Source organism: Mauremys reevesii, linkage group 7 (assembly GCF_016161935.1).
Source record: "Mauremys reevesii isolate NIE-2019 linkage group 7, ASM1616193v1, whole genome shotgun sequence".
NCBI lineage: Eukaryota > Metazoa > Chordata > Testudines > Geoemydidae > Mauremys > Mauremys reevesii.
Window position 1 is genome coordinate 98,819,754 of NC_052629.1, and position 27,137 is coordinate 98,846,890.

The 27,137-nt window shown below is 41.3% G+C and overlaps 1 protein-coding gene across 6 annotated transcripts in view; it reads left to right on the top strand.

Annotated features, from left to right (window-relative positions):
- The window catches only part of CACNA1D (calcium voltage-gated channel subunit alpha1 D), a 351,709-nt gene that overhangs the window by 136,544 nt on the left and 188,028 nt on the right, over positions 1–27,137 (top strand). For 3 of the 6 annotated variants that reach the window (XM_039546606.1, XM_039546605.1, XM_039546604.1), the window contains exons 4-7: positions 17,768–17,907; positions 22,165–22,293; positions 24,385–24,527; positions 26,098–26,250. In XM_039546606.1, coding sequence (XP_039402540.1) covers positions 17,768–17,907; positions 22,165–22,293; positions 24,385–24,527; positions 26,098–26,250 — 565 coding nt within the window. Of the gene's footprint in view, positions 1–17,767; positions 17,908–22,164; positions 22,294–24,384; positions 24,528–26,097; positions 26,251–27,137 lie in introns of those variants that run through there. The other 3 variants (XM_039546607.1, XM_039546608.1, XM_039546611.1) reach the window with 2 other exon arrangements.

Here is a 27,137-nt window from a genome sequence, read left to right on the forward strand (position 1 = left end):
TAAACATTAGTCACTTGTAAGCAAACTTCCAAAATTATGCACCCTAAACTGTGCCTTCAGAACAGTTCAAAACAGAGAAACCAGTAATTTGTAGTGTATTTTTCATCAGGGAGAGTGGGGATTTGGTACACAGAAATGTATATATAATTCTGCCATCCTCACTGTGTTTCTACGAGGTCTTATTGCATTAATTCGATGGAATAAAGAGTCCCAGAATCAAAGTTGTTAATGTGACTCTGAAACTGTCCAGCACTGAACAGTTTTAAAACAAGGTTCAGGGCTTGGTGTACAGAGATCTCATCCTGCTTAGTATCATGGTAAACACACCATTAAAAATCCTTTAAACCTTTTGTTACAGATACAGAAAAGAAGGAAAAACAGTTGAAGCATTGACATCTAAAGTATTAAATAGGGCTTTCATTTGAACAACATCACTTGTTCCCTTTCCCTTTGGCTGCAGAGAGTTTTTAGAAGGAACTCTCCCCCTGCCCCTCCCTTGTTTAACAATCCCTTATATGGCATTCAAAGGGTAATAACTGTCCTTTTTTGGGAAAAGAGAAATAGTTAGTTAAAACAGGGTGGAGCTGTTATTAAAGTCTGATCCCATTTCCTAAGAATACAAAACAAGTCAAACACACACAAAAGGAGAGAGAGAAAAATAGCAAAGTTGGAAAATGCAGTTTCTGTCTCTGTTGTTGACGTTCACTTGTAACCTCACTCCTGGAAAAACTCAGGCCCAGTATCCGGTCTTATCAGCCACTTTGGGACATGTAAAACTTGACCCAGCATTGGGCTGTTTAGGGTTTTGGTTTTAATTGGCTCTCTGGTCACAGGCCTACAGCAGTGTTGCAAAATATTCATTCTTGGCTGGCTACGCCAGGCTCTTATTAGACCAGAGGTAGGCAACCTACGGCACGCGTGCCGAAGGCAGCACACAAGCTGATTTTCAGTGGCACTCACACTGCCCAGGTCCTGGCCACTGGTCTGGGGGGCTCTACATTTTAATTTAATTTTAAATGAAGCTTCTTAAACATTTTAAAAACCTTATTTACTTTACATGCAACAATAGTTTAGTTATATATTATAGACTTATAGAAAGCGACCTTCAAAAAATGTTAAAACGTATTACTGGCATGCGAAACCTTAAATTAGAGGGAATAAATGAAGACTCGGCACACCACTTCTGAAAGGTTGCCGACTCCTGTATTAGACAGAAGGCAAAAGGAGAGAGAAAGGGGGAAAAAGACTAAGATAAGGAAGGAAAAGGACATGGCGGGGGATGGAGAGGAGAGAAGAGAAACAAAGTCACACATCTCAGATGGTGTTTGGAATTTAGTTAGAGCCGGTGGAGGTGCTGGTGCCATCTGGGTCCCTCTCTCTAACCTAGTCTGGTCAGGGCATCTCTCAGGATAAGAACACAGAAAGTCTGGGAACCCAAGAGATGGTGGGGGTGGCAGCCATGATGATAAAACTCTGCAAGCATTTTTGGCAGACAGCTGCTTCTTCTACTATTTTTTCCCCAAAGTCTTTTCTTTTTAAGAACCCCAAAAGGGAGTGTTGGGTGGAATAGTCCATCCTTTCATTATTTTGTCCACCAATAGGGCTAAATTTCTGACACCTTAATTATGGTTCATTGATTTCGGGTCCTCTGCTCCTCTTGTTTATCAGTCACAATCTTAACACAGTTCCTATCAGTAAAACTCTTTCTGTTTAAATAAATTGTCTTTGTCTCCTTACATCTTTTCTGAAGAAATTATGTAAAGGTCATTGTGACTCACTTTTTACAATTGAGCTTACAATTAGGGTAAATGTATAGGCCCAATTATCACAAGAGTCCTTGCTCAAAGCTCCCAATGACTTCAAGGGGAGTTTTGCTTAAGTAAGGAATGAGTGAACATTTATTTAGGACTTCGGGATTTTGCCTAGTAATACTACAGATGGAAACTACAGAGATGCATATATAGCAAGTGATTCATTTGTGTGCACAAAACAGGCATAAACACATGCAAGTATCCATTTTGGGTATGTAAATGTGACATTTAGATGCAAAATGTACCTGTTTGCTCGTTCAATGTTTATTTCACAGGTAGAATTTGGGTGCCTAATTATGTCTTCATAAATGTGTGTTATTTACAAAATATAATAACGTAAAAAACACAAGAGTAAAACACATTAAAGTGAAATAATTAAAAAAACACCACATAGCCCTTTAACTCTATTCTTCATGAAGGTCTACAGCTTACTTAGAGGTAGCTGCTACGGGAAATAATGAAGAAAAGCAATCACAGTGCTACAAGCTAATCTTATTCATCCTTCTCTGGCTATCATGGTTACATCCAGAGAGTGTGTCAGGATTTCTGTCAGGTCACCTTCTCCAGTGCCTAGCAAGTGAAGACAAAAGAGTCATCAGACTTTTGACTAATCTCAGGCTCAGCCTCCTAAGGAGCAAAATCCTGAGACAGCCCCTTGGGTGTCCCGGTACTGACTACTAAGAGAACACCATCAGCACCCAGTAAGCCTTGCACACAGCGTTTTGCTTGATATCGAAACTTACATTACCTACCTCAGAACTGGGCGCCTTGGTACCTATCACCACCATGCCAGTCACTTTGGAGCTGTGTTCCTTAGTACACAGTGCATCGGTACCAGCCGTTTTGGTATTGAAAGCATACACTGTACTGAGTGATTTAACTGGAGCCTGGTACCGGAGTCACATCTCCTAGAGAGGTTGAGGGAGGTGATATCTAAGCCATCAACTATTGAAATGTTGGTGTGGCAAGTCAAGGAGCTATTTCCAGGGCCAATTTCATCTCCTGAGGGAATGCCCCTCTCTTGGAGGAAGTGTACTGCTTCTCCTTATTCCCATCTAGGCACAGCATGGAGTCATCTCCTACTCACCCTCCTTCCCTCCTGGGATAGCTCCTTGTGTGAATATGGCTGCACATCCCAGAGCATCCAGTAGGCCAAGGGTTGTTCGGGACACAAGTCCTCAAGTAAGGAATACATAGAGGATTTCAGGCTGGATGTTCCTTATGAGTTCCACAGTGGGAGCCTGGAAGAAGCTCTAAGTGGGATTCTATAAAGGGTAGCAGGAAAAGACTTGGGACTTGTAAGGAATATCCCTCCTGGAACCCCCAATGTAGTCCTTACTTGAGGACTCGTAACCCTAACAACCCTTGTCCTACTGGATGCTCTGGGCTGTGCACCCATATGCATGCAAGCCTGCATCATCTGTTGCTTCCAGGACTAGCTCTCCCTCACCAAAGCAGCAGTATAGACCACCCTAGCCAGGTCAATTACTGCAGCCTCAGATCCTGGAAAGACAGGAGGAAAGAACAACCACAAGAGAAAGAACACTGTTCCCAGCTGCCATATCTTCATCCTGTCCTGGTGAGGCATTAAACTCCTCTACGCTTGCCTCAGTGGATGATTTTAAGGCATTCCAGGACCTGAGCGAATGCATGGAAGAAACTCTGGATATACCACTAGTGCAGTGGTGCAAGCGAAGTCCTACAAGCTCCTGGATGTCTTGCATTCGTCTTTGCCCAGTAGGTTTGCCATGCCATTAAATGAAGGACTGATGGAGTCTGCAAAGGAACTATGGGATATGCTAATATCAATACTGGCCACATCCAATTGAGCAGAGAGAAGGTACCAGCTCCCTTTCAAGGGATTTCAATATTTTTATTACCAGCCAGTACTGGGTTCTCTTGTGGTGCTGTCTAGGAGAGGTCAAAACAATGAAGGATCAACCAGAGCCACACCACTCGAAGAAAGAACGGTTACTTACCTTAGAGTAACTGTGGTTCTTCAAGATCTGTTGACCACATAGATTCTATGACCTATCCTTTCCCAGTACTGCAGAGTCCTACTGCTCTTAGATTCTGTATCAGTGAAGTAACTTAGCGGCAGTTGGGCCTGCTCAGCCCTTTCTGCCCTTCGGGGAGGAGTAATAAGAAAGTCACTCACTGCAGGAGTGCCTCTTTGTGTCTAGGTGTGGTGTAGCAGCTCTCTCCCAGTCTGGAACCCCTTGCTGATAGTGCCACAGTGGTCTGTCCCTTCAAGGAGACAGCCCTCCAGCCTGGCCAATAATTGTGTCCACCCCCTCAGGTTATACAAAGAGTCCTACAAAAGATAGATTCACTGTCAAGCAAAGAGTTCCAGGCCTCACCAAGGTCCCAGAGTCCTGACCCTCTGGGTTATAAGGTCTTCCTAGTCCATATACCTGGGCCCACACTGTCCACCAGATTCCATTCAAGGACCATGTGGTGGGCTCCAAGGTTCTGCGCCCACAAAGGTGCTATGCCACTGCTTCCTATCAGACTCTTTACACCAGTGGTTCCCAAACTTGTTCTTCCGCTTGTGCAGGGAAAGCCGCTGGCAGGCTGGGTTGGTTTGTTTACCTGCCACGTCCTCAGGTTCGGCCGATCGTGGCTCCCAGTGACCGCGGTTCGCTGCTCCAGGCCAATGGGAGCTGCTGAAAGCGGCACGGGCCGAGGGACATACTGGCCGCCACTTCCAGCAGTTCCCATTGGCCTGGAGCAGTGAACCGCGGCCACTGGGAGCCGCGATTGGCTGAACCTGCGGACGCGGCAGGTAAACAAACCGGCCCGGCCCACCATGGGCTTTCCCTGCACAAGCGGGTATGGGAACCACTGCCTTACACAAAAAGGCAATGCAAAGATATACAAACAAAATTAATAAAGGATAAATTCCAGACCCTGCAAGTCTCCAGAGCCTTTCCCCGCTTCTCAGGTCAGGTAGCTTCTCAACAGTCAGGGACACCAGGCAGCTGGACCTCTCTTGGTGCTCCCTTTGAGGCACTAAAAGTGTACATCCCCTGTTCACCTCCACTATCTGCCCGCTAACGAGCTGCTCTGCTCCCCTTTTAAGCTACTGCTCCAGCCCACGCATGCTTTACAGGTGTGGCTGTATGGGGCTGTTGGGGCCAAAGTAGCTCTTTAACTCCTTCCTCGCCAGTGTGGGGTTTGTATATCCTGTCACACAGGTGCACAAGGACATTTAGCATTTAGGTATGGCCCCAACAGACACTGTGGGCTAAAAAGAATTCAATCTCATGCACATGGGGTACATGCACATGAAGAATGGAATACATGTACATGTATTCATATCCATATCAAAGAACCACTGACACTGTAAAGTAAATAACCATTCCATATGTTTCTATGCTTCTCTCTGTTTCACTGCAGATCTTTTGTCATTTTCTGTACTGTCGCTTTCTGCTACAGATCTAAAGCGACAGTACATATCTCATCCACATTGTTGGGGAGGTACAGATATGGTGTTTTGGTTTAGAGCCATCTCTAAATATAAATCAGGAAGTAAACAGTATTTAAACAGAATGAAAGGAACAAACAAAATAAAGCTGTAATTCACTTTTCTTTCTCACAAATGGAAAGCCCAGATTTTAGTGTTTATAATTTAATTTTCTACATTGATCACCAACTGTTGAGAGAATTAGTTTTACCATCTTTTATCAATATAAAAAAGTCATGTTCCAAGTGTGGAAATGTCTAGTTTCCCCTTCCTTTTCCCTTTCAAGTATTGCTGTGATGCAGCACTTAAATGGCTGCAGAGATCTGAAAGCACATGTCAGAAAACTAATGACTTTATTACATTTTGAACTTCAAAACACAATTGTCTCTTCTCTTAGAGTGAACAAAATAGAATTTGAAATGATGGGCTGTATTTATCAAAAAGATGAGTGGCCTTATGCATTGTCAAGGCATTGGAAGGTCACTGACTAGTTTAAAAGCATGTGATTGATTTATTACTCCAAAAATCAAGCATACCACAGCATCTGTTTTCCTTTGCACATGTCTGCACTGCAGAAAGTTGAACCTGATTATTTCAATTTAATGAGTCACTTCATCCCCAAATCAGTTCCCATTCTGCTTCATGGATATCAAAAAGTGTCACTGGATGAATGCAGAAGCAATTTTTTTCCAGTTCAGAACTAATCCAGCTCTAAGGTGCCCAGAGAGCAGAGAACTTAATATGAGAAAACTCTTTAAGTGCAAACATATTAAGTTAAGATTTTCGAAACTAATTTATTTTTATTTTGAAACAATTTGCTTGTGAAACTTCTTAAGTTACACTGAAACTCAGAGTTTATCTTTTTACTGCATATAGTAATAGCTTTGCATATTTTCTTCAGAGATTGTGAAAATTTAAAGATAATAAATGATGACTAATGTGCACCATCTGGCTGGGTAAAAAAATAAAAAAGATTTCTTCCTGCGCAACCGAGTTTCTGCTAAGCTGATTTACTCAAAAGAAGAAAGCAAACACATTTCTCTAAGAAAATGAAGGTTTAATGTCTTCACTGAAATCATTAAATGCTAGACATGTCTGAGGGTAACATTTGTTTTGTAATACATGATCGATATAAATTAAGTTGATATTGAAATGGAGTTCATTAGTCTCTCCCATTCTCTGAAGGGCCATGTTGTATCTAATCAATCCTGTTTACCTGCTGCTTTTTTTGTTGCTTTCAGCTTCTGGGTTACTCTTTGGTTATGTTGTTTTTCCTCTTAAAACCTCCTAATTAATTCCATTGTGTTTCACAATATTTGTACATAGGATGGAGGGAAATTTCATATATATATTTGTCTTCAGTACAGCATCTGCCATGCTTAATACGGAAAGAAGTAACATTCTTTTAAATCTCATTCTGTTGAGCAAATGGGTTCATGGCACTGAGCAACACCGGCCAAGTGCTAGGCACCACTGCAGGACTCAGCCCTTGGTAAGGAGACTGGAATTAGTTTTGCTGTAACTGTAGCCAGTAGCCTGACTCTCATTAACTTCAGTAGCAACAGGATCGGGCCCCTAGGTAACATGGGTTTATTTACGGCCCATATATCCTTTAAATCTGTTTATGACCCAATTGTTCTTTATATCTACAGTCATCACTACTTCCTGTGTGATTCTAGATGTTAGGTAGAATGAGGACACTCATCTCAGTTCTTATTCAACATAGTTTCTCTTTCTCATGGCTTTTGGTGGACCAGAGACTATGTATTCATTTATTTATCATATTTCTAAAATGTCACTTACATATCTCATGGCACAAGTGTTGATTTGAAGACCTTTGTAATACCAGCGAGATAAAAAGATGGAGTAGTTTTATACAGGTCTTTAGTGACCAGAGAGGAAAGCAGATAAATATTTTACCTCATTGGCACATTAATTCTGGCTGAGTGCATTCTAAGGGGTCAGATCTATAGACTTCCTTTTTAATCTGTCATTTAGCTGTTGCTGTTTTCTCACTCATTTTTGTAAAGCACACCTAGTTCTGCATGCCTTTCAAGTGTACTGAAAATGTGATGGTTTTTGAAACCTTGGTAGACTAAAGTTTATTTGGTTCTTGAGCAGTGCTCACTTTTTCCTCTTAATGTATGCCTCAGGTGTCACGTGACCAGGATTCATCACCAAATTTGGTCCGCTGGTTGGATCATTAGCTTCCCCGACCCGGGCTGGGTACTGATAGGGAGCGCAACATCAACGCTGATCCATGCCCCCCAATGTTCAAGCGCAACATCAACGCTGATCCATGCCCCCCAATGCTCACTTAAACTCTGGAGGTGCTATGGGATGTTTGGGCTGTAAAGATGGATGGGTTACAAAGTGTGGTTTAGATCTATGTCCACACTGGTTGGCAAAAGGTGGAGAGGTGTTCTGATCACCGCCAGTGCTGCCCAGCGGGAGGGAGGGCTGGGTGTCAAGTTTCTCTTGTTAAAGTAATAACATTGGTAATACTAATAAGAGTTAATGAAGCAACTGTTAGGTCTTTTGCTCAAGACACCATCTCTTGACATGGACAAGGTTTCCAACTATCACCATGTCTTAAATCTTCCATTTCTGAGGGATGCTACAAAGAAGCATGTGGCAAAACATTATCAGGTTTCCCCGGATTTGATTTTGGCTTTAAACCTGTGTCTAGTATGGAAGCTATACAGGTGATATTGCCTAATTTCCTCCTGATAAAGATAAGAAGCTGGATCCTCGTGTGCATTTTGTGTGTGTGTGTGTGTGTGTGTGTGTGTGTGTGTGAAAGCATGAGGAGAGCATTAAGATACCCTCCCTCCTAGTCTTAGAGCAGATAGTGGTTGCTTCGTCCCCCAGTGCAAGTCAGAGCAGCAACACTCATAGCCCCAGTTTTAATGATAAATGTGTTTTGAAAATTATTTCCTATTATATTTTCCTACCAGGAACCAAGTTCAGAAATTCTGAGTTTGTCTTGCAACCATTGTTGGCCTCATAAGGCTGTATAAGTAAAGCAGCTCCCTCTACTGTAGGTGTGTGATGCGGGCGTCCCCAAGTGGGTGGAGCACTAGCTCACCATACCCCCTTGTGGCTCAAGTCTGTTGTTTGGTGGCAGCACTTAGCGACTTGAGTCTGCAATCAGCAGAACTGCCTAGTGGCTCAAATAAACGGTAGCACCAAGTAGCTCGAGTCCACAAATGGTGGTAAACACCAAGTAGGTCGAGTTGGCAGTAGGGGAACCTGGGCCCTCCGGCTCCTCTTGGTTCCAGCCCAGAGCCCTAAGACTGATAGTTCAGGTGTGCAGCCTGAGCAGTCCCTGCTCCCTAGGTACTTCCTAGTGTATCCCTGCTTCTGCAGAGGCCCAAAAGGCACCTGGCTATTGACTTGTAACATATACTCAAATGAAAGGGGCTCAGAGGTTCTTCTCCCTCACTCACAGGTGCTCTGCTGTCTCTTTTGTGGTGGCCTGCAGCTCTGTATTAATATCTGCTCCAGGCAGCAGAGGACACCTGTTGTATCCCTGCAGGAGCTACCAGGGCAAGCCTGCTCCATTGCACTGACTGCCCTGACTGAACTATACTGCTCCCTTTTAAGCTCCACCTCAGTTGCGAGCAGATGCATCTGGGTGGAGCCTCCTGGGCTCAGACCTGCTCCTTAACTCTCTGTTTGCTCACCCCATCACCAGGGTCAGATCATCCCTTCTGCCTTCCTAAATAGAGGGAACTAAGACCTGGTAAATACAGGGTGGTGGCATGGAGAAGAGTGGAATGGTGCCTCAGGGCATGTCTACACTTACCTCTGGAGTGATCCATCCATCAGAGGTCGATTTGTCGTGTCTAGTGAAGACACAATAAATTGACCGCCGAGTGCTCTCCCGTCGACTCCAGTACTCCATCGGAGTGAGAAGCGTAGGCAGAGTCGACGGGGGAGCGGCAGCCGTCGACCTACTGCAATGAAGACACCCCGGTAAGTAGCTCTAAGTACGTTAACTTCAGCTACGCTATTTTTGTAGCTGAAGTTGTGTAACTTAGACCGACTTAGCTGGCCCCCCCAGTGTAGAACAGGCCTCAGCTGCATCATCCTGCCCCGGGCCCTTCAGGAGTCCCTGTGCAGGTTCGCCCTTCCCAAGATTCTCAGAGGTAATAAGCCTCTACATTGAATGGTTCCTGGATGTCCCAATGACTGTCCCATTAGAAGCTAATTCTTTCTCAGCAGTATTGACTTAGTTTGTGAATAGTAAAAAAGTGAAGAGACGGCATAACTGACTGAACATAAATTTAAAGTGGGAAGAGTTAATAAAAACTGGGAATAGTTCAAGGATATCCTACTGGAGTCCCAAAAAATGCAATTCCACAAACATGAAAAAAGTTATGCTGGAAAGAAAAAAGGTTAAAAAGAGAAGTGGAAGCAGTAATAAAACTAATATCTAGGATGGAAAAGAAGGGAAGTAAATGGCAATGAATATAAATTACAAGTTAAAAGATGTAGGTGACTGGTAAGGCAAGTTAAAGGAATCAATGAAATATCAGTGGCCAGTAGGTTAAAGACAACAAGAACACATTTTTTAAACATTAAGAACAAAAATAAAACTAACCAAGGTCAGGTAAAAGTCCATTGATAGTTGCAGATGGTAAAATTTTAAAAAGTGATGGAGAAAAAGCAGAAATGTTGAATAGATATTGCTGTTCTGAATTTGGAATGTATCCATCACATATAATAATAATAATAATAATAATTAAAAATTCTAGTTCTTATATAGTGCATTTCATCAGTAAACCTCTTCATATAATGTTATGGGTGGAATAGAAAGTTTACCATCTGTAAGAAAGGATGGGAGGCAACATCTGCTAAAATTAAACATTTACAAATCAACATGTCCAGATAATGTACATCCAAGAGTCTTAAAGAAACTAGCTGAGGCACTCTCTAAACCACTGATATTAATTTTTCACAAATCTTGTAAAATAGGGAAATTCCAAATAATTGGAGGACTGCCAACCGAGATCCAATATTTGAAAAGCACAAAAGGGATGACCTGGGGAACAATACACCAATTTGCCTGACGCTGATTCTGGGTAAAATAAGGGCACTGTTAATTTGGGACTCTGTCAATAAAGAACTAGAGGCTAAAAAGACAATTAACGCCAGTCATCATGATTTCGTGGGAAGTAGGTCTTATTAAACAAACCTATTATCTTTTTTTAACAGGATTACAGGTCTGGTTGATAAAGGCAGCCGTGTTGATATAGGATACTTTGCTTTCTCCGAGGCATTTCATTTAGTGCCACATGACATTTTGATTATAAAACTGGATATGGAACTAACAGAGCACAGATTAGATTGATTAGTAACTTATTGACAGATCTCAAAATGCAGTTGTTAATGGGGAGACATCAGTAACCAGGTGGTTTCCAGCAGGATCCCCCAGGGATTGATCAGTGATACTCAATATTTTTATCAACAATCCAGATGATGATATAAAAATCTTTGCTGATAAAGTTTGCAGGGAACACAAAGATTGGGAGGATGGGAAATAATGAGGAGGATAGGTTACTGTTACAGAGTGATCTGAATCACCTGGTTAAACGGTCACAATCCAACACAAAGCATTTTAATACAGACAAATGCAAGGTAATACATCCGAGAACAAAGAATGCAGGCTATTTCTACAGGATGGGAAACTCTGACTTGGAAATCAGTGACTCAGAGAAGGATTTAGGGGTCAGCCTAGATAATCCCCTTAACATGAGCTCTTAGCGTAGTGCTGGGCAAAAAGGGCAAATGCAGTTCTTGTATTTATAAAAAGGGGAATGTCAAGCAGAAGTAGGGAAATGATCTGGCCTCTGTACACAGCATTGGTAAGACCACTACTAGAATCCTGTGTCCAATTTTGGTGTCCACGCTTCAAGGGTGTGGAAATACTAGAGAGCGTTCAAAGGATGGACATAAACTTGATCCAAGGTCTGGAAAAAAAGCCTAACAATGTGAGTCTTAAGGAGCTCAACTTATTTAGCTTATTGAAAAGAAGGTTAAGAGGTGACTTGATAACCGTGTATAGGTACTTACACATGGCAAAGACATCTTATAGTGGGGGCTTTTCAACCTTGCTGACAAAGGAATAACAAGCGCCAGTGACTGGAAACTGAAGTTAGACAAATTCAACTTCAATATCTTAGCAAGGATTGCAGTTAAACATTGGAACAGTTTACTAGGGGAGGTGATGGACTCAGCATTGCCCAGAGTTTTTTAAAAATGAGATTAGATATACTAAAAGATATGCTTGAATCAAGCTTCCAAGAGAAATTCTACAGCCGTTGTGGGCGGGGGTTGGGCTAGAAAATGGTTGTGGTGGATCCTTGTGACCTGGGAATCTGTAACAGAGTGACTTGCCCCTTACGGGTTGGAGGGGCTGGGGCTAGCTAACCCTGATTACTAAAGAGGCACACCTAAGTTGATCAGAAAATTCTGTATAAAGGGCAGCAGGTGGCTGCAGAGAATGGGGGAAGCTCAGGAAACTGCAGAAGTAAGAAAGGCTCCTACAGGGATGATATAGATACTGGTGGATTTGGAAGACCTGGGAGGAGGGTGAATCGGAGGCTACTGGGAGTGAGCGAACTCCAGCAGAAAGACCTGGGATGTGGGGTTTCTCTACTGAGACTACAGGTAGGAAAAGCCTGGGAGTGATCCAACAAGAGAGTAAAACTGATGGAGTATTTGGGGTCTTTGAGTTTTATTTCGGAGCTTTGTTTATGTGAATAAACTCAGCCCCCCCCAAAGAAGGGGTGGTGAATGCACAAGAGAAGCTTCTGAGGAATTTAAGAAACTCTTTGAGGGAGAAATTGTTAGCAGGGAATTGCAGAACCACCCCTGGCCTTGGGGGAGTTCATGAAAGGTAGCTGACCTCACTCCATGTTCATTTACTTCTGTCACAGGGTGCACCTCTCACTGCTGGGCTGATGCCTCTTCCTGGTCACTCTGGGGATTAGCTGGAGGCTGATGCCCCTATCTGTGGTTTATACACCATCGCTTTGACTGGTCTGTGGCCTCTCTCTCAGCCTCACGAACCACCGTGTCCTCTTCATGACTTAGTCTTCTGGCTAGGTCGCTCTGTATTTCCCCCTTGGGTGCGGGTGGGGAGTATAACTGTTCAAAAGTCCAGCCACTTCATCAATGTGGGGGTGACCCGGGCCCACCTACTACTCCTGATCCCAATCCTGACCCAGGGACCCTATAGATAGCAGCCTCTTGCTGTGACTCTGACTTCTCCCAATGCTGCTATGTCTCCCTAGGCCACTTCGCCACAGCCCCAGCACCTTCTTCGCCCCTACCTCAGGGCATTCAAGTACCCAGTCCCAGCGGCCAGCCAGGAGCTCCCTCTTGTCTCCCCCAGATCCCGTCCCTGCCAGCAGTTGCTCTGTCCAAAGTGCCGCAGGTCTCTCAGCCGACTAGAGACGTAGTCCTCACTCCTTGAGCTCCCAGCAGTGACTGACTCTGTTCTGCACTGCAGCTCTTTTTATATGGGCCAGCTGGCCCCGAATTGGCTGCTTCCTACACTTGTGATCTAGGGTTAAATAAGTACAGGGATATACATAATGTAAATCGAGAGCAATTGGCAAGTTACAGATAAGTGAAGACAATATCATTCACATTTCCTTTGAAGTAAATTATTGCTCGAGTGAATTAGTACCCTTAACATTGCTTTGATATTTGATATTTGATACTGGGGTCAGGAAGGAATTTTTTCCCTGATGCATAATTAGCCAGATGTATTCTGGGCTCTTTTTTTCACTTTCCTCTGAAGCATCAGAGATTGGGCACAGATGGAGATGGGACATTGGATGGGGTAGACAAGTGCTCTGAGATGGTACAGAGAATCCTCTGTCTTAGACATCTGAGTGGAGTGCCTTGCTCACGTGCTCAGATTGAAACTGAGTGTCAGATTTGGGATCAGAAAGGAATTATTTCCCAGGTCAGGTTGGCAGGGTCTATGGTTTTTTTCACTTTCTTCTGCATCATGGAGAATGGATCACTTGCTAGGATCACCTGGGCATAGCTCACCTAATCAATTCCTTGCCACTGCAAAGGTACTGGTGGTACCTCAGTCTCTTCAGTTCTCTGCATGTAACACACAACATGTTTGTCTTCTGAGATTGGAAATGCTTTAATCTAACTAAAACAAATGGGCTCAATATAGAGGTAACTGGGTGAAATTTAATGACCTGCGATATTCAGGATTATATCATCTTAGATGATATATTTGTACCTTCTAGCCTTAAACTCTGAAAATATAAAACTATGAAAAATGTCATAGAGCATCATAAAATGAATTTAGCATTTTTGGTCCATGTAAATGCTTTAAAATACTAGTGAATAAACACACAGAAACTTAGAACTTGCATATCAACATTGCTTATGAAAATATAAAATGGATGAGCAGAAAAATATTTATGGTCTTTCTATAATTTATGGTTTAAATAATATAATAATTCTGGTGTGAGAATAAATGTAGAAGTAGGTACAACTGATTTTTATTTCTGTATGATTTATTTGTGAGTTTACAGTAAGATTATGAGTTCTGTTTACGTGGGTAAGGGTTCGTAGAATCCACTCCTTGATTTAATATAATTATTGATTCAAGGTTTTCAAGTCCTTGTTTTCTTTTAAAACCTGTGAACCCAGCAGAGAAGCATCAACTTATTTTTCCTGATTGAAGACCTACTAGAAAAGCGTGCATTCAGAGGTTCTACTCAAACGTTATTAGATGACATTGTGGTAACAAAGTGCGGGGGTGGGGGGAAGTAAACAAAATGAATACAGTGGGTGAAGTTCTCTGTTACGCTCAGCTTGTGCTGGGTGCAGCAGAGTAGGGGAGCTGTAAGAGAGCTTGCTGTGGCCCTGACATGTGTTTAGAGCAGCCTGAGGACTGCTATAACTTGAGCCAACTGACATTGGTACACAAGGGGCCATATGCCAGCTGTGAATAGCTGGAGTGTAGCACACTCAGACTACCTTTCTTCCTTGCCCCAACAAACCACCTGAACTAGGGGATGTGTGAAGGGAGGTGTGGGAGCTGCTTAAGTTTACTCTATGTCTCCTAGGGAGTCCCTCCAACAAGGGAATCTCCAGGAGAGGGCTTGTAGGTGGTTTTTGCTTCCACTTATGCTAGCCTAGATTGTAAGGAGTTCTTCTATCTCCAATATATAGCACAGATTTTAGGTGAGCTAGAAACACTTCTAAAAACATAACCCCTGAGACTATCATGCTCACTTAAGGGGTGGGGGGAGGGAGGAAAATTTGCAAATCTGTAAGAATTTGTGAGGTTCATAAAGGCTCAAACTCCACAAAGTAGATCCTTGCTCAAATATTGTTTCTCTTTACCTTGTATGCCCTCTGTGCTTCCTCCCACCCCCCACCCCCCTTGGTGATGTCCTTTTCAGTCTTCAGTGAGAATGTAAAATATAATCACACTGAAACGGCAACATATTTTTTTCTCTCTAATCTGTTAAAAAGAACTTATATTTTCATGACAATAAGAATGATCACCTTTGGGGTTTTTTTTGTTTTTTTTAAAAGGAGTTTCACTTACATCAGACATTGCATGAATGGAATGTTTGCAATACTCTTTAGTAGATAGCAAACGATCCTGCTCCCACGGAAGCCAAGTGGACGTAAAGAATAATTAAAAGAAGTGAAGAAGGCAAAAATAGAATTATGTAAATTATTCATAATTTTATTTTGAATATCTCTAAAAGCACCTTTTCCATTTTATTCTGCTCCCATTGAAGTCCATGGGAGTCTTGTAGCTGACTGGTAGTAGGAGTAGGCCCCAACCGTAATAAAATTTAGAGATGGAAGAAGTCTTTTAGATCACAGGGCACATCCCATTAGAAGACCAGGATTTCCTGACTGCCGGTAGCTGCTAGTTGCTAATCATAGTAACTTATGCATTATCTAAAGCAGCGCCACAAAAATAAGCTGTACAAATTGTATTAGACAACACTCTCCATCTCTTATGATTCCACCTTTCTACTTACTACTTGGGCTACTAATATGTATTTCACCTGTAACAAATGCCAACAGTAATATTGTTTGCCTTCCTTTTTCTCCCTTATACTGTGTAAACATTAGGCTCTGCCTAAACTTGTCAGTATTTTTACAGTGTATTTCTCAGGAGTATTGATAACATGTAAGACTATGTCTCCATGCCTTCCTCCACAGTTCCTTCTATGCAAAGAACTGCTCCCCAACCCCATGCACCAGTCCTTTAGCTTCCTCCTACAGCCCTATTTCATCCTCATTGTTCACCCCCAGCATTAAGGGATCAGGAATAACATTTACAAATAAAAACCAAAGGCAGATAATCATTTCTCTGTGATATGTGCATGGATCTCCATATTCCTGTGCTGGAGAGCAAGATGCCTCTGTGGCATGTTCCCCCACTGCCCTACATCCTGCAGAGGACTCTTAAAGGGACCAGAGGTCTATCATACAGAGGGTTTAGGAGGAGGAAGTCTGGAGGGGAAAGAGAGGTGGGAGAATGTGAATAAATTTCCATTCCCCCACAAAAAACACCCTAAAATTAATGCAGCCTGATGTGATTCAATGTTTGTACAGTGCCCACAGGAGTCCCCTCAAGTAGGGTTCCAGAGGGCACATGGGGCATCTGCCAGCAGAGGAAGCATTGGCACTATATCTCCTGGAGCCATACTGCCAGGCATGATAGAGGCCGGGGGGCCCTCTGCAGCGGTGAATTTTGAGAAGTGGAATGCCTTTCTCATTGTGCAGAGGTGGAGAGGCAACCCCTACCTTTCCAGACAGATCAATCTGGGGACTGCCATCCAAGGAGAAGCTCAGAGTTCCTTAACCCACCCAACTCCAGGCAGTTTTCTAGAGAGGGGACAATCCCCCACTCCCTACCACCTAAGTTAAGCCACTCCTCTGGGTGTCCTCCCAGTGTGGGTCTTTTAGATTGGAAATTACTTGGTCAGGGATTGTCTTTTTATTCGTGTGTATATGAGTGTATCAGTGCTGCCTAACAAATAGCTAATAATAATAATATATATCGTTGTGTGTGTTATCTGTAATGTTTGAATAGATAGTGGAAGGATGTAATCATTATTGAGCAGTTTAAATTTCAAATAGTTAATGTTATGTATGACTGTAGTGAACAATTGCCAATGAATTCCTAATTGAGTATAAAAAATGTGAATCATTCTCTTCATGTCTTGATTTCTTGGCTCCAACCCTTGTGTAGCAGCAGACAAGTAAACAAAAATGTTGTATTAACTGATGAAGTGATGATTTCAAAATGTGAAAAGAATAGATGTGTTAACTGATCCATTTTGATAGGCAACTCTTTTCACAGTTTACCCCAAGCCCAAATATACTAAATATTTGTTAAACAAAGAAAATAGGAAGCCTCTAATAGAAAATATATTAGAATGAATATAATTAGCAATGAAAATATTAAAATAAATTCAAGGTACATATCTAATCATATTTAAAATGCAAGTTTTAATAATATGAATAAATTCTACATTTTTCTAAAAATACATTGGGGCAAATTCAGAACTGAAGTATAAGCTGGTATAACACAGAGCCCCTTAAACTAACTTAGACTCCTTTATATTATGTGTAGGCCAACTTACATCCATTCTGCTGATGTGCTGTGCTGATGTGATGTGTAACTTACTTGCTGTTGTAAGAAGGTGTAAAATTAAAGTATGATAAGGGCCATCTTAACATATGCCATCCTGCTCCTTAGATACAGCACCTCAGACTCCTTTACACCTCAATAGAGTGGAAACAGTTAGGATTTATAGATTCTAATTGAGTTTAGGTGAATGTAAGGGAAACTAAGTTATACCTCTTTAATTAGCACTCTAAGGACCCAGTCCTGCAAACACTTAGGCATGTGCTTAACTTTATGTCTGTGAGGATTCCCACTGGCATTAATGGGGCAACTCACATACATAAAGTTAAGGATGGGCAATAGAGTTTGCAGAATTGGGACATAAATTTGGACCTTTGTCTCCAAAGCAATGTCAAAACAAGGAAATTCCCATCTAATTATAGCCAGTGGTATTGACTGGTCTAAATATTATGTCAAATGCCATGAAAGGGCTGTTTAGATTCAAAGAGAGAGACCATCTTGAGCCAAAAAGAACAGGAGTACTTGTGGCACCTTAGAGACTAACAAATTTATTTCAGCATGAGCTTTCGTGAGCTACAGCTCACTTCTTCGCATGCATAGAATGGAACACACAGACATGAGATATTTATACATACAGAGAACATGAAAAGGTGGAAGTATGCACACCAACAGGAAGAGTCTAATCAATTGAGGCAGTGTGTCTTCCTAATACTGATCGGTATGATGTAATTATTCAATGATCCATATTAAGCTTTCATTAAAGAAAGAACCTTTTACATTTCTTCATCTTTTATTCTAATACTTGTTTCTTCTCCTCTTTTACAGGAAAAAGTAGAATATGCCTTCCTGATTATTTTTACAATTGAAACATTTTTGAAGATTATAGCATATGGATTATTATTACACCCCAATGCATACGTTAGAAATGGATGGAATTTACTGGATTTTGTAATAGTAGTAGTAGGGTAAGTCATTCACACTTCACTTTAAACAAGACTTTAAAAACATTGTTCTGAAAATGTGGTATCGTCTTTATGACCAGGTAGCTGTATGCCTTATTCTGATGGGACTAAGGGCCGAAGCCTACTAACTTTTACTCAGACATAATTTATTGGTCAGCTCACATGAGTGAAGATGCAGGATCAAGCCCTAAAATGTTTCCAGTTCAGAATGGAGGAACTTGGGCCATATTGTACAATCAGCCTTAAAGCAGAAGACCACAATGCATTCAATGAGTTCAGCCTAAAAGTGGATGCTATAACAAGGTCCAATATTAGAGCCCTGTCCTGCAAATTCTTGTACATATGAGTTGTCCCATTGCACCCACCGGGACTGTTCATATGAGTAGAGGTTTGCTAGGTTGGGTCCATAATCCTTCAGGGCTCAGCTGTGCCTTTTAAGCACAGCCCAGTGTTGAGGGTGCCTGTAGAGTTGCACTGCCCCACACGCATCACCAGAAAAGCTCTGCCTGCTTCAAAGAGACAAAGCACCTGCTACACCTCCCTGGCATGAGAGGGAGACTGGACACTTCTGAGGATGGAACTATGACTCTGTTTACATTCAGCCCTTCCTGTCCCCTGTGGGGTGCCATGAACCTCCCAGGGGAGTAGTGAGGGAGCATTTCCTGCACACCCCATTGTGCAGGAACTGCTTTTCTGCCTAGCCCACAAGTGTGTGGAAATTCCTTGCTCCCTCCTCATTGTCACTGTGTAAGGGCTATGCAGCATCTGTTCCTTGTTGTGTCAGCAGGTTTTATATTATCAGTTAGCATTGACTCTCTTTGTGTTACATGCTGCATTAGGAGATCCTATGTTGAGGCATCAAAGAGTTAATCTTATAGCATATATTCTGTTTTCCCCAAAATATGCAAATATTTTCTGATCAAACTGAAATAAGGAATTTTTTCAATAGTGAAGATCCTGTTAAGTAAAAAAAAAAATCGCAGTGAAATACTCTGCCATTTAACATCACTTGAAATATTGCTGCTGACATGCAAAGAAAGCCTTGGCATGCAATGTCTCATAATGCATTTTTAAAAATAGTTTAGATGATACTCAGAGTTTGCCTTTAACTGAAATGAGCCAGGAATTTGAGGGGGAGAGAGAGAGAGAGTTTCTAACTTACATCATTGAGGTTATGAAGGAAAATGATGTGATTTAATGGGAAAGGCCAAGATTTTGGGGAAATAATTGTAATTACTAAATCTGCTGTTGTTTTGTGTACATGTAAATACCCAATATTCAAATATTATTTTTAAATAATGAAAATTACTGAATTATTCTGGGCCATGGTTAAAGTGGGAGTAAAGGGAGCAACAGTAAAAGTTTCTTTAGCCATATAAATAAAAACAAAGAAAGAAGGGGGACTGCTGAACACTGAGGATGAGAAGAGATTAAAGTTAATGTAGGTGTGGGTAAACATCTTATCAAATACTTTGCCTCAGTTTTTAATAAGAGTAATGAGGAGCTTGCAGACAGTAGGAGGGTGGCTAATGGGAACAAGGATATGGAAATAGAAATTACCACATCTGAGCTGGAAGCCAACTCAGACAGCTTAATGGGACCAAATCAGGGGGCCCAGATAATCCTCATCCAAGAATATTAAAGGAACTTGCGCATGAAATTGCAAGGCCAATAGCAAGGATTTTTAATGAATCTGTAAACTCGGGGGTTGTATCCTATGACTGGAGAATTGCAAATTATAATACTTATATTTAAGAAAAGGAAAAAAGTGATCCAAAAAGCTACAGGCCCAACAGTTTGACTTCAATTGTATGCAAGGTCTTAGAACAAATTTTGAAAGGGAGAGTAGTTAAGGGATAATTGGGATAAAATACAACACCTCAATGGTTCTCAAACTTTTGTACTGGTGACCTCTTTCACACAGCAAGCCTCTCAGTGCAACCCCCCCTTGTAAATTAAAAACACTTCAAAATACATTTAACACCTTACAAATGCTGGAGGCAAAACAGGGCCTGGGGTCTATGCTGACAGCTCGCGATTCCCCCGCCATGTAATAACCTCGTGACCCCCTGAGGAGTCCCTAACCCCAGTTTGAGAATCCCTGTACAACATGGTTTTACAAAAGGTAGATCATGCCAGACCAACCTGATCTCTTTCTTTGAGAAGATAACTGATTTTCTAGACAAGGAAATGCTGTAGATCTAATCTACCTAGATTTCAGTAAGGCATTTGATGCAGTTCCACATAGGAAATTATTAGTTAAGTTGGAAAAAATGTGGATTTATATTACGACTGAAAGGTGAGTAAATAACTAGTTAAAAGGGAGACTACAACAGATCATGCTGAAAAGTGAACTGTCAGGCTGGAGGAAGGTTACTAGGTTACTACGAGTTCCTCAAGGATTGATCTTGAAACTGATATTATTTAATATGTTAATTAATGATCATGGCACAAAAAGTGGGAGAAGTGGAAGTGTGCTAACAAAATGTGCAGATGAGGCAAAGTTGGGAGGTATTGCCAATATGGAGGAGGACTGGAATATCATACAAGAAGATTTGGAGGACCTTGAAAACTGAAGCAATAGAAATGGGATGAAATTTAATAGAGCAAAGTGCTAGGTCATGAATTTACAGACTAATAAAAATATTTTTTTCTATAAGATGGGGATGTATCAGTTAGAAGTGACAGAGGATGAGAAAGACTGCAGTATTGGTTGATCAGAGGATAACTGTGGTGCAGCCAATGTAGTGCAGCCATGAAAAAGGCTAATACAATTGTATGGTACATCAGGTGAAGTATTTCCAGTAGAGATAGGAAGTGTTATTACCATTAAACAAGGCACTGGTGAGACCTCATCTGGTATGCTGTGTGTGAGATTCTGCTCTCCCATGTTTAAGAAAGATGAATTCAAACTGGAACAGATACAAGAAGGGCCACTAGGATGATCGGAGGAATGAAGAACCTACCTTACTAAAGGAGCCTTAAAGAGCTTAGCCTAACAAAACAAAGGCTGAGGGGAGATATGATTGTTGTCTATAAATACATCAGAGGGATAAACACCAGGGAGGGAGAGGAGTTATTTAAGTTAAAGGCCGATGTTGGCACAAGTACACATGAATAAGTTTAGGCTTGACATTAGATGAAGCTTTCTAACCATCAGAGGAATGAAGCTCTGGAACAGCTTTGCAAAGGGAATAGTGGGGAGCAAAAAACCTAACTCGTTATATGACTGAGCTTGATAAGATTATGGAGGGAATGGCATGATGAGATTGCCAACAATGGCATATGGTCCATCAAGGTCTGCTTTTACCAACTATCTCCAATCGCCGGAGATAGGATACTAGATGGGGATGGCTCTGAAGTTACTACAGAGAATTCTTTCCCAAGTCTCTGGCTGGTGGGTCTCACCCACGTGTTCAGGGTCTAACTGACTACCATATTTGGGGTTAGGAAGGAATTTTCTCCCAAGTCAGATTGGCAGAGACACTGTGGTTTTTTGTTTTTTGTTTTGCCTTCCTCTGCAGTGTGGCGCACAGATCACTTGCTGGTTTGAACTAGAGTAAATGGTGGATTCTCTATAACTTGAAGTCTTTAAATGAAGATTTGAGGCTATCAGTAACTCAGCCAGAGGTTATGGGTGGGCGAGGTTCCGTGGCCTGCGATGTGCAGGAGGTCCGTGACTAAGGCTCCTAGGTTCTACAGTAATACAAATAATCGATAACCATCATGTAATCAGGATGTGCATCAGGTCAAGTGATCTTCAGCAGATTGGACCCAGGGCACATGGTGCTTGGTGAGGCCTTTCTGTGGTGGGGTGCTTCATGGGCAGGTGCTTCAAGGGAGCTCCTCTCTCAGACCAAGCAATCTTTGGAGTAGTGAACCCCTTTTTTGTCCCTTATCTGGTGACTCTGTGATTACTGTAGCCCTGGGCAGTTGAGCAAATCCCTAAACTAGCACACCTCATCTCACCATGTTGCTGGGGGGCATGGGTGTGTCTTACACCAAATTCTCATAAATCTCTGTGAGTGACGTGTGTGTAAGTGAGTGTAAGAGAGGGTAAATTAGTGTAAGGGAAGGTCTGTGTCATACCATCTGGTATGTCACCTCTATATTTGGCCCTCTGTCTCCAAAATATCATGTGATAACAAGAAAATTAACACTTACTTATAAAACAGTAACTACAACTGGCTAAGTTTAATTACATCAAATGCTAACCCTGAATCCGCGGTATATAAGAAGAATTGGATTGTGTCCCATCAGATACTCAAAGCCTCATTCTATGACCCAAGTCCCTGCCCTTTCACCAGTTCAGAATAGGAAGGCTTGGTGTACCAGGTGCAAACCATGTAATCAAAGATCCAACCCAGCATCCAGAGTAAAAGAAAACAGGTCAGTGGCTCACAGGAAATGCAGCACTCTTACCCAAGCACCCTAGTTTTAAAATAATCAGTTACAGAACATGATAAGCCAGTACAGAGCCAGTTGTTTGGTTAACTTGCACCTTTAAAAGAGAAGCCTACTGAAAAATTGATTTTTGTATTTGACCCTATGTAAAGAAGGAATCATGTCTAGATATGATTCCTTTTGAATGGATTTGTTATGGAATTTCATATTTACATTTTAATAGCTTCAAAGGAGCTGCCACTGGTGTCCAGCACTAGATACATTAAATTAAATGCTCTTGCTGTGCATTGTCAGCAGAAAATGTAATGGCTCCAAAGGCAAAATCATGACAACCATTCCAAAATGCACATCTATAAGACAAGAAATTAAGGTGCATATACAAAAGGCAGTTTTCTAACATAAATAATTTGGACATTTAATTAAAAGAATATTAAATGGCCTTAGTACACTGTATTGGATAGTAAATGTTATGTTTTAAAGAAAATCAAGGGCTTGATGGCTTTATAGCTTGATGGATTTGGCAGGAGTGATGTATGCTGGCAGAACTGAAATCCAGCCCTGCACATTTTTCTCTGTCCCGACTCAGTCAAAACTCTCATTGAAATCAGTTTATGGATTGCTTAGAGAATAATCCACCCACTTGTTTAGTGCCTGGCCCTGCATTCTCTTTTCAGGCCAAATTTCCATTGTTCTCAATGGGCGCTTTACCTGAGAAAAGAGTCCAGAATTGGTCCTAAGGGAGGAAGCTTGCACAGCAGTTTACTGTACCTGTGGACCTCTAATTTGAGGAATTACTTATGCACTGAGTGCCTGACAGCATTCCCCCCACTCAGGCCCTGATTTCAGCAACATGCTTAAGCATGTGCCTAACTTTAAGAACATGAATAGTTTCACTGAAGTCAGTGCGATTACTCACATGCTTACAGTTAGGACCCTATTTAATTACCCTGTTAAATGTCTGCATTCTGCCATCTCTTAAAATATGGGGATCTCTGATTTGTGTAAATTCAGTGGGTCAGATCATGACCCCAAGATCTAGGAGCTCCACAGATAATGGGACAGACTGGGGAAGGGGGGTGACCCAAGTTAGGTGTTTGTGGGGTCCAGGGAAAGCCTCCAGTATTCCAGCTCCGGCAAGCTACTAAACATAACATCTGTTTCTTAGCAGCTCTGTGATTCTTGATGATTTATAACCAGAGCTGTGAAAAACTTTCCTGACAAAACTCAAAACCGGAGAAAATTTTCCTGCTTTCAGGTGTATTTTATAAACCTAAAACACAGGCCAAGTTTATTGACATTTTTGCTGAGCTTCACAGACCTTTCAGTGGAACTAGGCTCTGTTCTGATCAGGCATTGCATGATAGTTCTGTGTGGAAAACTGGATGATGCTCACTATGGCTTGCATGACTCATACCTGAAATCTAGCAAAACATGGAAGTTTTCACAACGCAAATTGAAATATAGCATGCAAAAATGAAACAAAACGTGAGACCACCACTGACCTTAGCCATCTGCTTCAGTTTTAACCATTATGGTTACTGAACTTCCATTCTGACACTATTTTAGTAAATGGCTTCTGACGGTTAAGAAACACTTTATGAAATGTCTGACTGTAAGGAGAATATTTTTGTGGGTTTTTTTTTCTTTTGCTGACTGTTTAGAATGTTGAACTTTAGTGTCATAGGGAATTCATATAATCTACACGGTTTAAAACTGGGAGTTTCTTGTCATTATCGATTTAATGTTCTAACGGAAAGACTGATTTTGCAAACCTCACAATCTGAAATGTTTGAACAAAAAGCCGTGATAAAGTAGTTTCATCTGTGTAAAACTGGCAGAGACTATATACTAGCAGAATATCCACTAAATTAACACCGTGTGATCATCCCTCTCTTGGGGGATTAGGAGCTCTTGCACTTCATAACCCTCGTATCATGATTTAATACGTAAGTATATGTCATTTCAACAGCTGAACAGCTTTTCAGAACTATTCTCAGTTCAAGCAATTTCCTAACACTTTTGATTACTTGGTAAATGGATGGTGATAATGACCTTTCTTATTTTTTTATTTGGTAGATTGTTTAGTGTAATTTTGGAACAATTAACCAAAGAAACAGAAGGAGGTAGCCACTCAGGTGGCAAACCAGGTGGCTTTGATGTCAAAGCCCTAAGAGCCTTTCGTGTGTTGCGACCTCTCCGGCTTGTATCAGGAGTGCCCAGTAAGCTATTTTCTATTTAATTCTGTTGGAGTGAATAAAATAACCATTCCATTGTGTTATCTTTTCAGATTATTTAACCTTCCTGCTCTAGAGAGTAGAATAAAAGTGACAGGGTAACGTTGACTTTCGTTATCTGGTTATGTAGATAAAATGTGTTTCAAGATGTACGATATCCTGTTTGAAGTAGAATAAGGGATTGTGAACTCATTCAGTGTATGATCGTCTTACACAGTTCACTAGGCAGACAGAAGAATACATTTAACTTTTAGAAGTTTTATATGAAGTAAATTAAACATCAAAAGCAAATGCATCAGAAAATAAAGTTGAGATTTTTGATACCCAAATCCCGGGAAACATACTATGTAGCTACTCCTAAAATTATCCATATGCAGGTAAATGTATGCCAAAGCAAACAACATGTTTTCTGCCCTGCCTGCACGCAAATAGCTCCTGTTGATCTTAATGGGATTTACTGATGCTTACACCACAGGGAATAAAAGAGCAATTTCCAAAAGTAGGAAACTTGAAAAATAGAGCAATTATTTAAAAAAGATGCTTGAATTTTCTAATTATCCTTTGTATCTCCCTTTCATTCATTACTAATTATTGATGCTTTGAGTTGAATCAGGCCTCTCTGTTTCTCAACCCAGCTTCCCACATTTGATCCAGCAGCAAATTAATAATGCTGTGTTTATTACATCATAATCTGTTGCCATGGAAATGATTGTGATGACACAGATTTAGGAAAACAACTTCAGTGGAGAATCAAGCAGAATGGGGGTGGAGGGGAAGGGTATGCTGTGATGGGTAAATACAAGCGAGCCATATTCTGCTTCACTGATACTGGGCCAGCCCCCAGTCACTTGAGGCTTGAAGTGCTATCAGTGCAGAATTTAACCAATAGACATTTAGGGAAAAACTGTAAAAACAATGTGAAAGGTAAATGAATGTGTCCAAGTATGTTTATATTTTAAAGTTGTTTTCGGTGTATCAGTTTTAAAGATCTTTACCATACAGGTGCAGTGCTCTCTAACAACACTGTAAACCTTCCAGATCAAAGGTCTACTCCTGCAATGAGCTCTGTGCAGATGGACCCCCCTGCACCTGCCTGCCCTGAGCTCACTGCAAGATGACGGCCTGAGCACAGGATTTTTCAAGATTCTTCAGGCGATGTAAAATCCCAGCACCACGTGGAATTCATACCATCTGAGGAGTATGGATTCTTGTTGCTGCCTTTCAAGCATTGCTTTCTATTACATTAGACTAGCTGAACACAGACGATATTCAGTTAGAATTTTGCAACAGAATACAAAGCTTTAAAATTTTTTAAAGCAGCCCTGTGCTTGGACATTCACTTTTGAAACTGAGCAGCTTGAAAATTCTGGCTGTGAGCTGGTGCAGGAAGTTTTTGGTGTGTTTTGTTCAGTGGAAACCATAGGTTCACCACACTTGTTAAATTGATGGCATTTCTATGTGTTTCTAATTGTGTCACTGCAAAAGATTTCATAGTCAGGAAAAGTTAATGCTGTAGAAAGTCTAACTCACTGTGTGTGTGCTTTTTTTTTTTTAGGTTTACAAGTTGTCCTGAACTCCATTATAAAAGCCATGGTTCCCCTGCTCCATATTGCCCTTTTGGTATTGTTTGTAATCATAATCTATGCTATTATAGGATTGGAACTTTTTATTGGAAAAATGCACAAATCATGTTTTCTTGTTGATTCAGGTAAGTAATTAAGCCATTAATTTACATAAGGGACCAATCCTACTTCCTTTCAAGTCAATGGGACTTCAGTGGGAGCATGATAAGGCCCTAGATGTTAAAACTATTGTAAATCTTCGTTTCCATAAGGTTGCATGATTTTAGGAAAAGCGTGTTAAATTTTAAAATGCTAACTAAACAATAGAGCCCTGATACTTGCTATGAACTGATCTTGTTTTTAAAAAAAATGTAGCCAAAGGGTCAGCCCAATAATGTAGCGACAGCCTAAAGTGGGAAACACAGTAATTGGATTTTGAATCCCAGACTAGTGAAGAGCTAGTCATATCACGGAGCAGACATTCCCTCCTGAGGCAGAAAGCTGGCTGTCTCTCTGCTTCAGCACTTTGGGCAGCATGATTATAGGAGCAAGCAATGAGATGCGTAATAGAGGAATCCAATCTTCCTACATTCAGATGTGCGTTTAAATGATACAGTGAAAATATTTAGTATGGGAGGTCTTCGGAGGAGTGAAAGATCATCACTAGAGAAATGAAGTTTTGTAAGCAGGGTACATTTCCACCAGTGAGGTCTGGAATGGAATAGACTAAATGCAGGATCTAGTCCGGGACTGCTTACCTGCTGAGAGGAAGGAAATTGTTAATATGGGATGGAAAAAGGAAGAAAGAATAATGAGAAGAAAGCATATGTTAGATAAACTTCAGTAATTGAAAAATTCATTGTGTTACCTACAGCTGGCAACGTGCGTCATTTCATTTGCACTGTTGTAGCCATGCTGGCTCCAAAAACATGAGAGAGATAAGGTAGGTGAGAGAATACCTTTAAATGGGCCAACTTCTGCTGATGAAAGAGACAAGTTTTCGACCTGCACAGACCTCTTTTTCAGGTCTGGA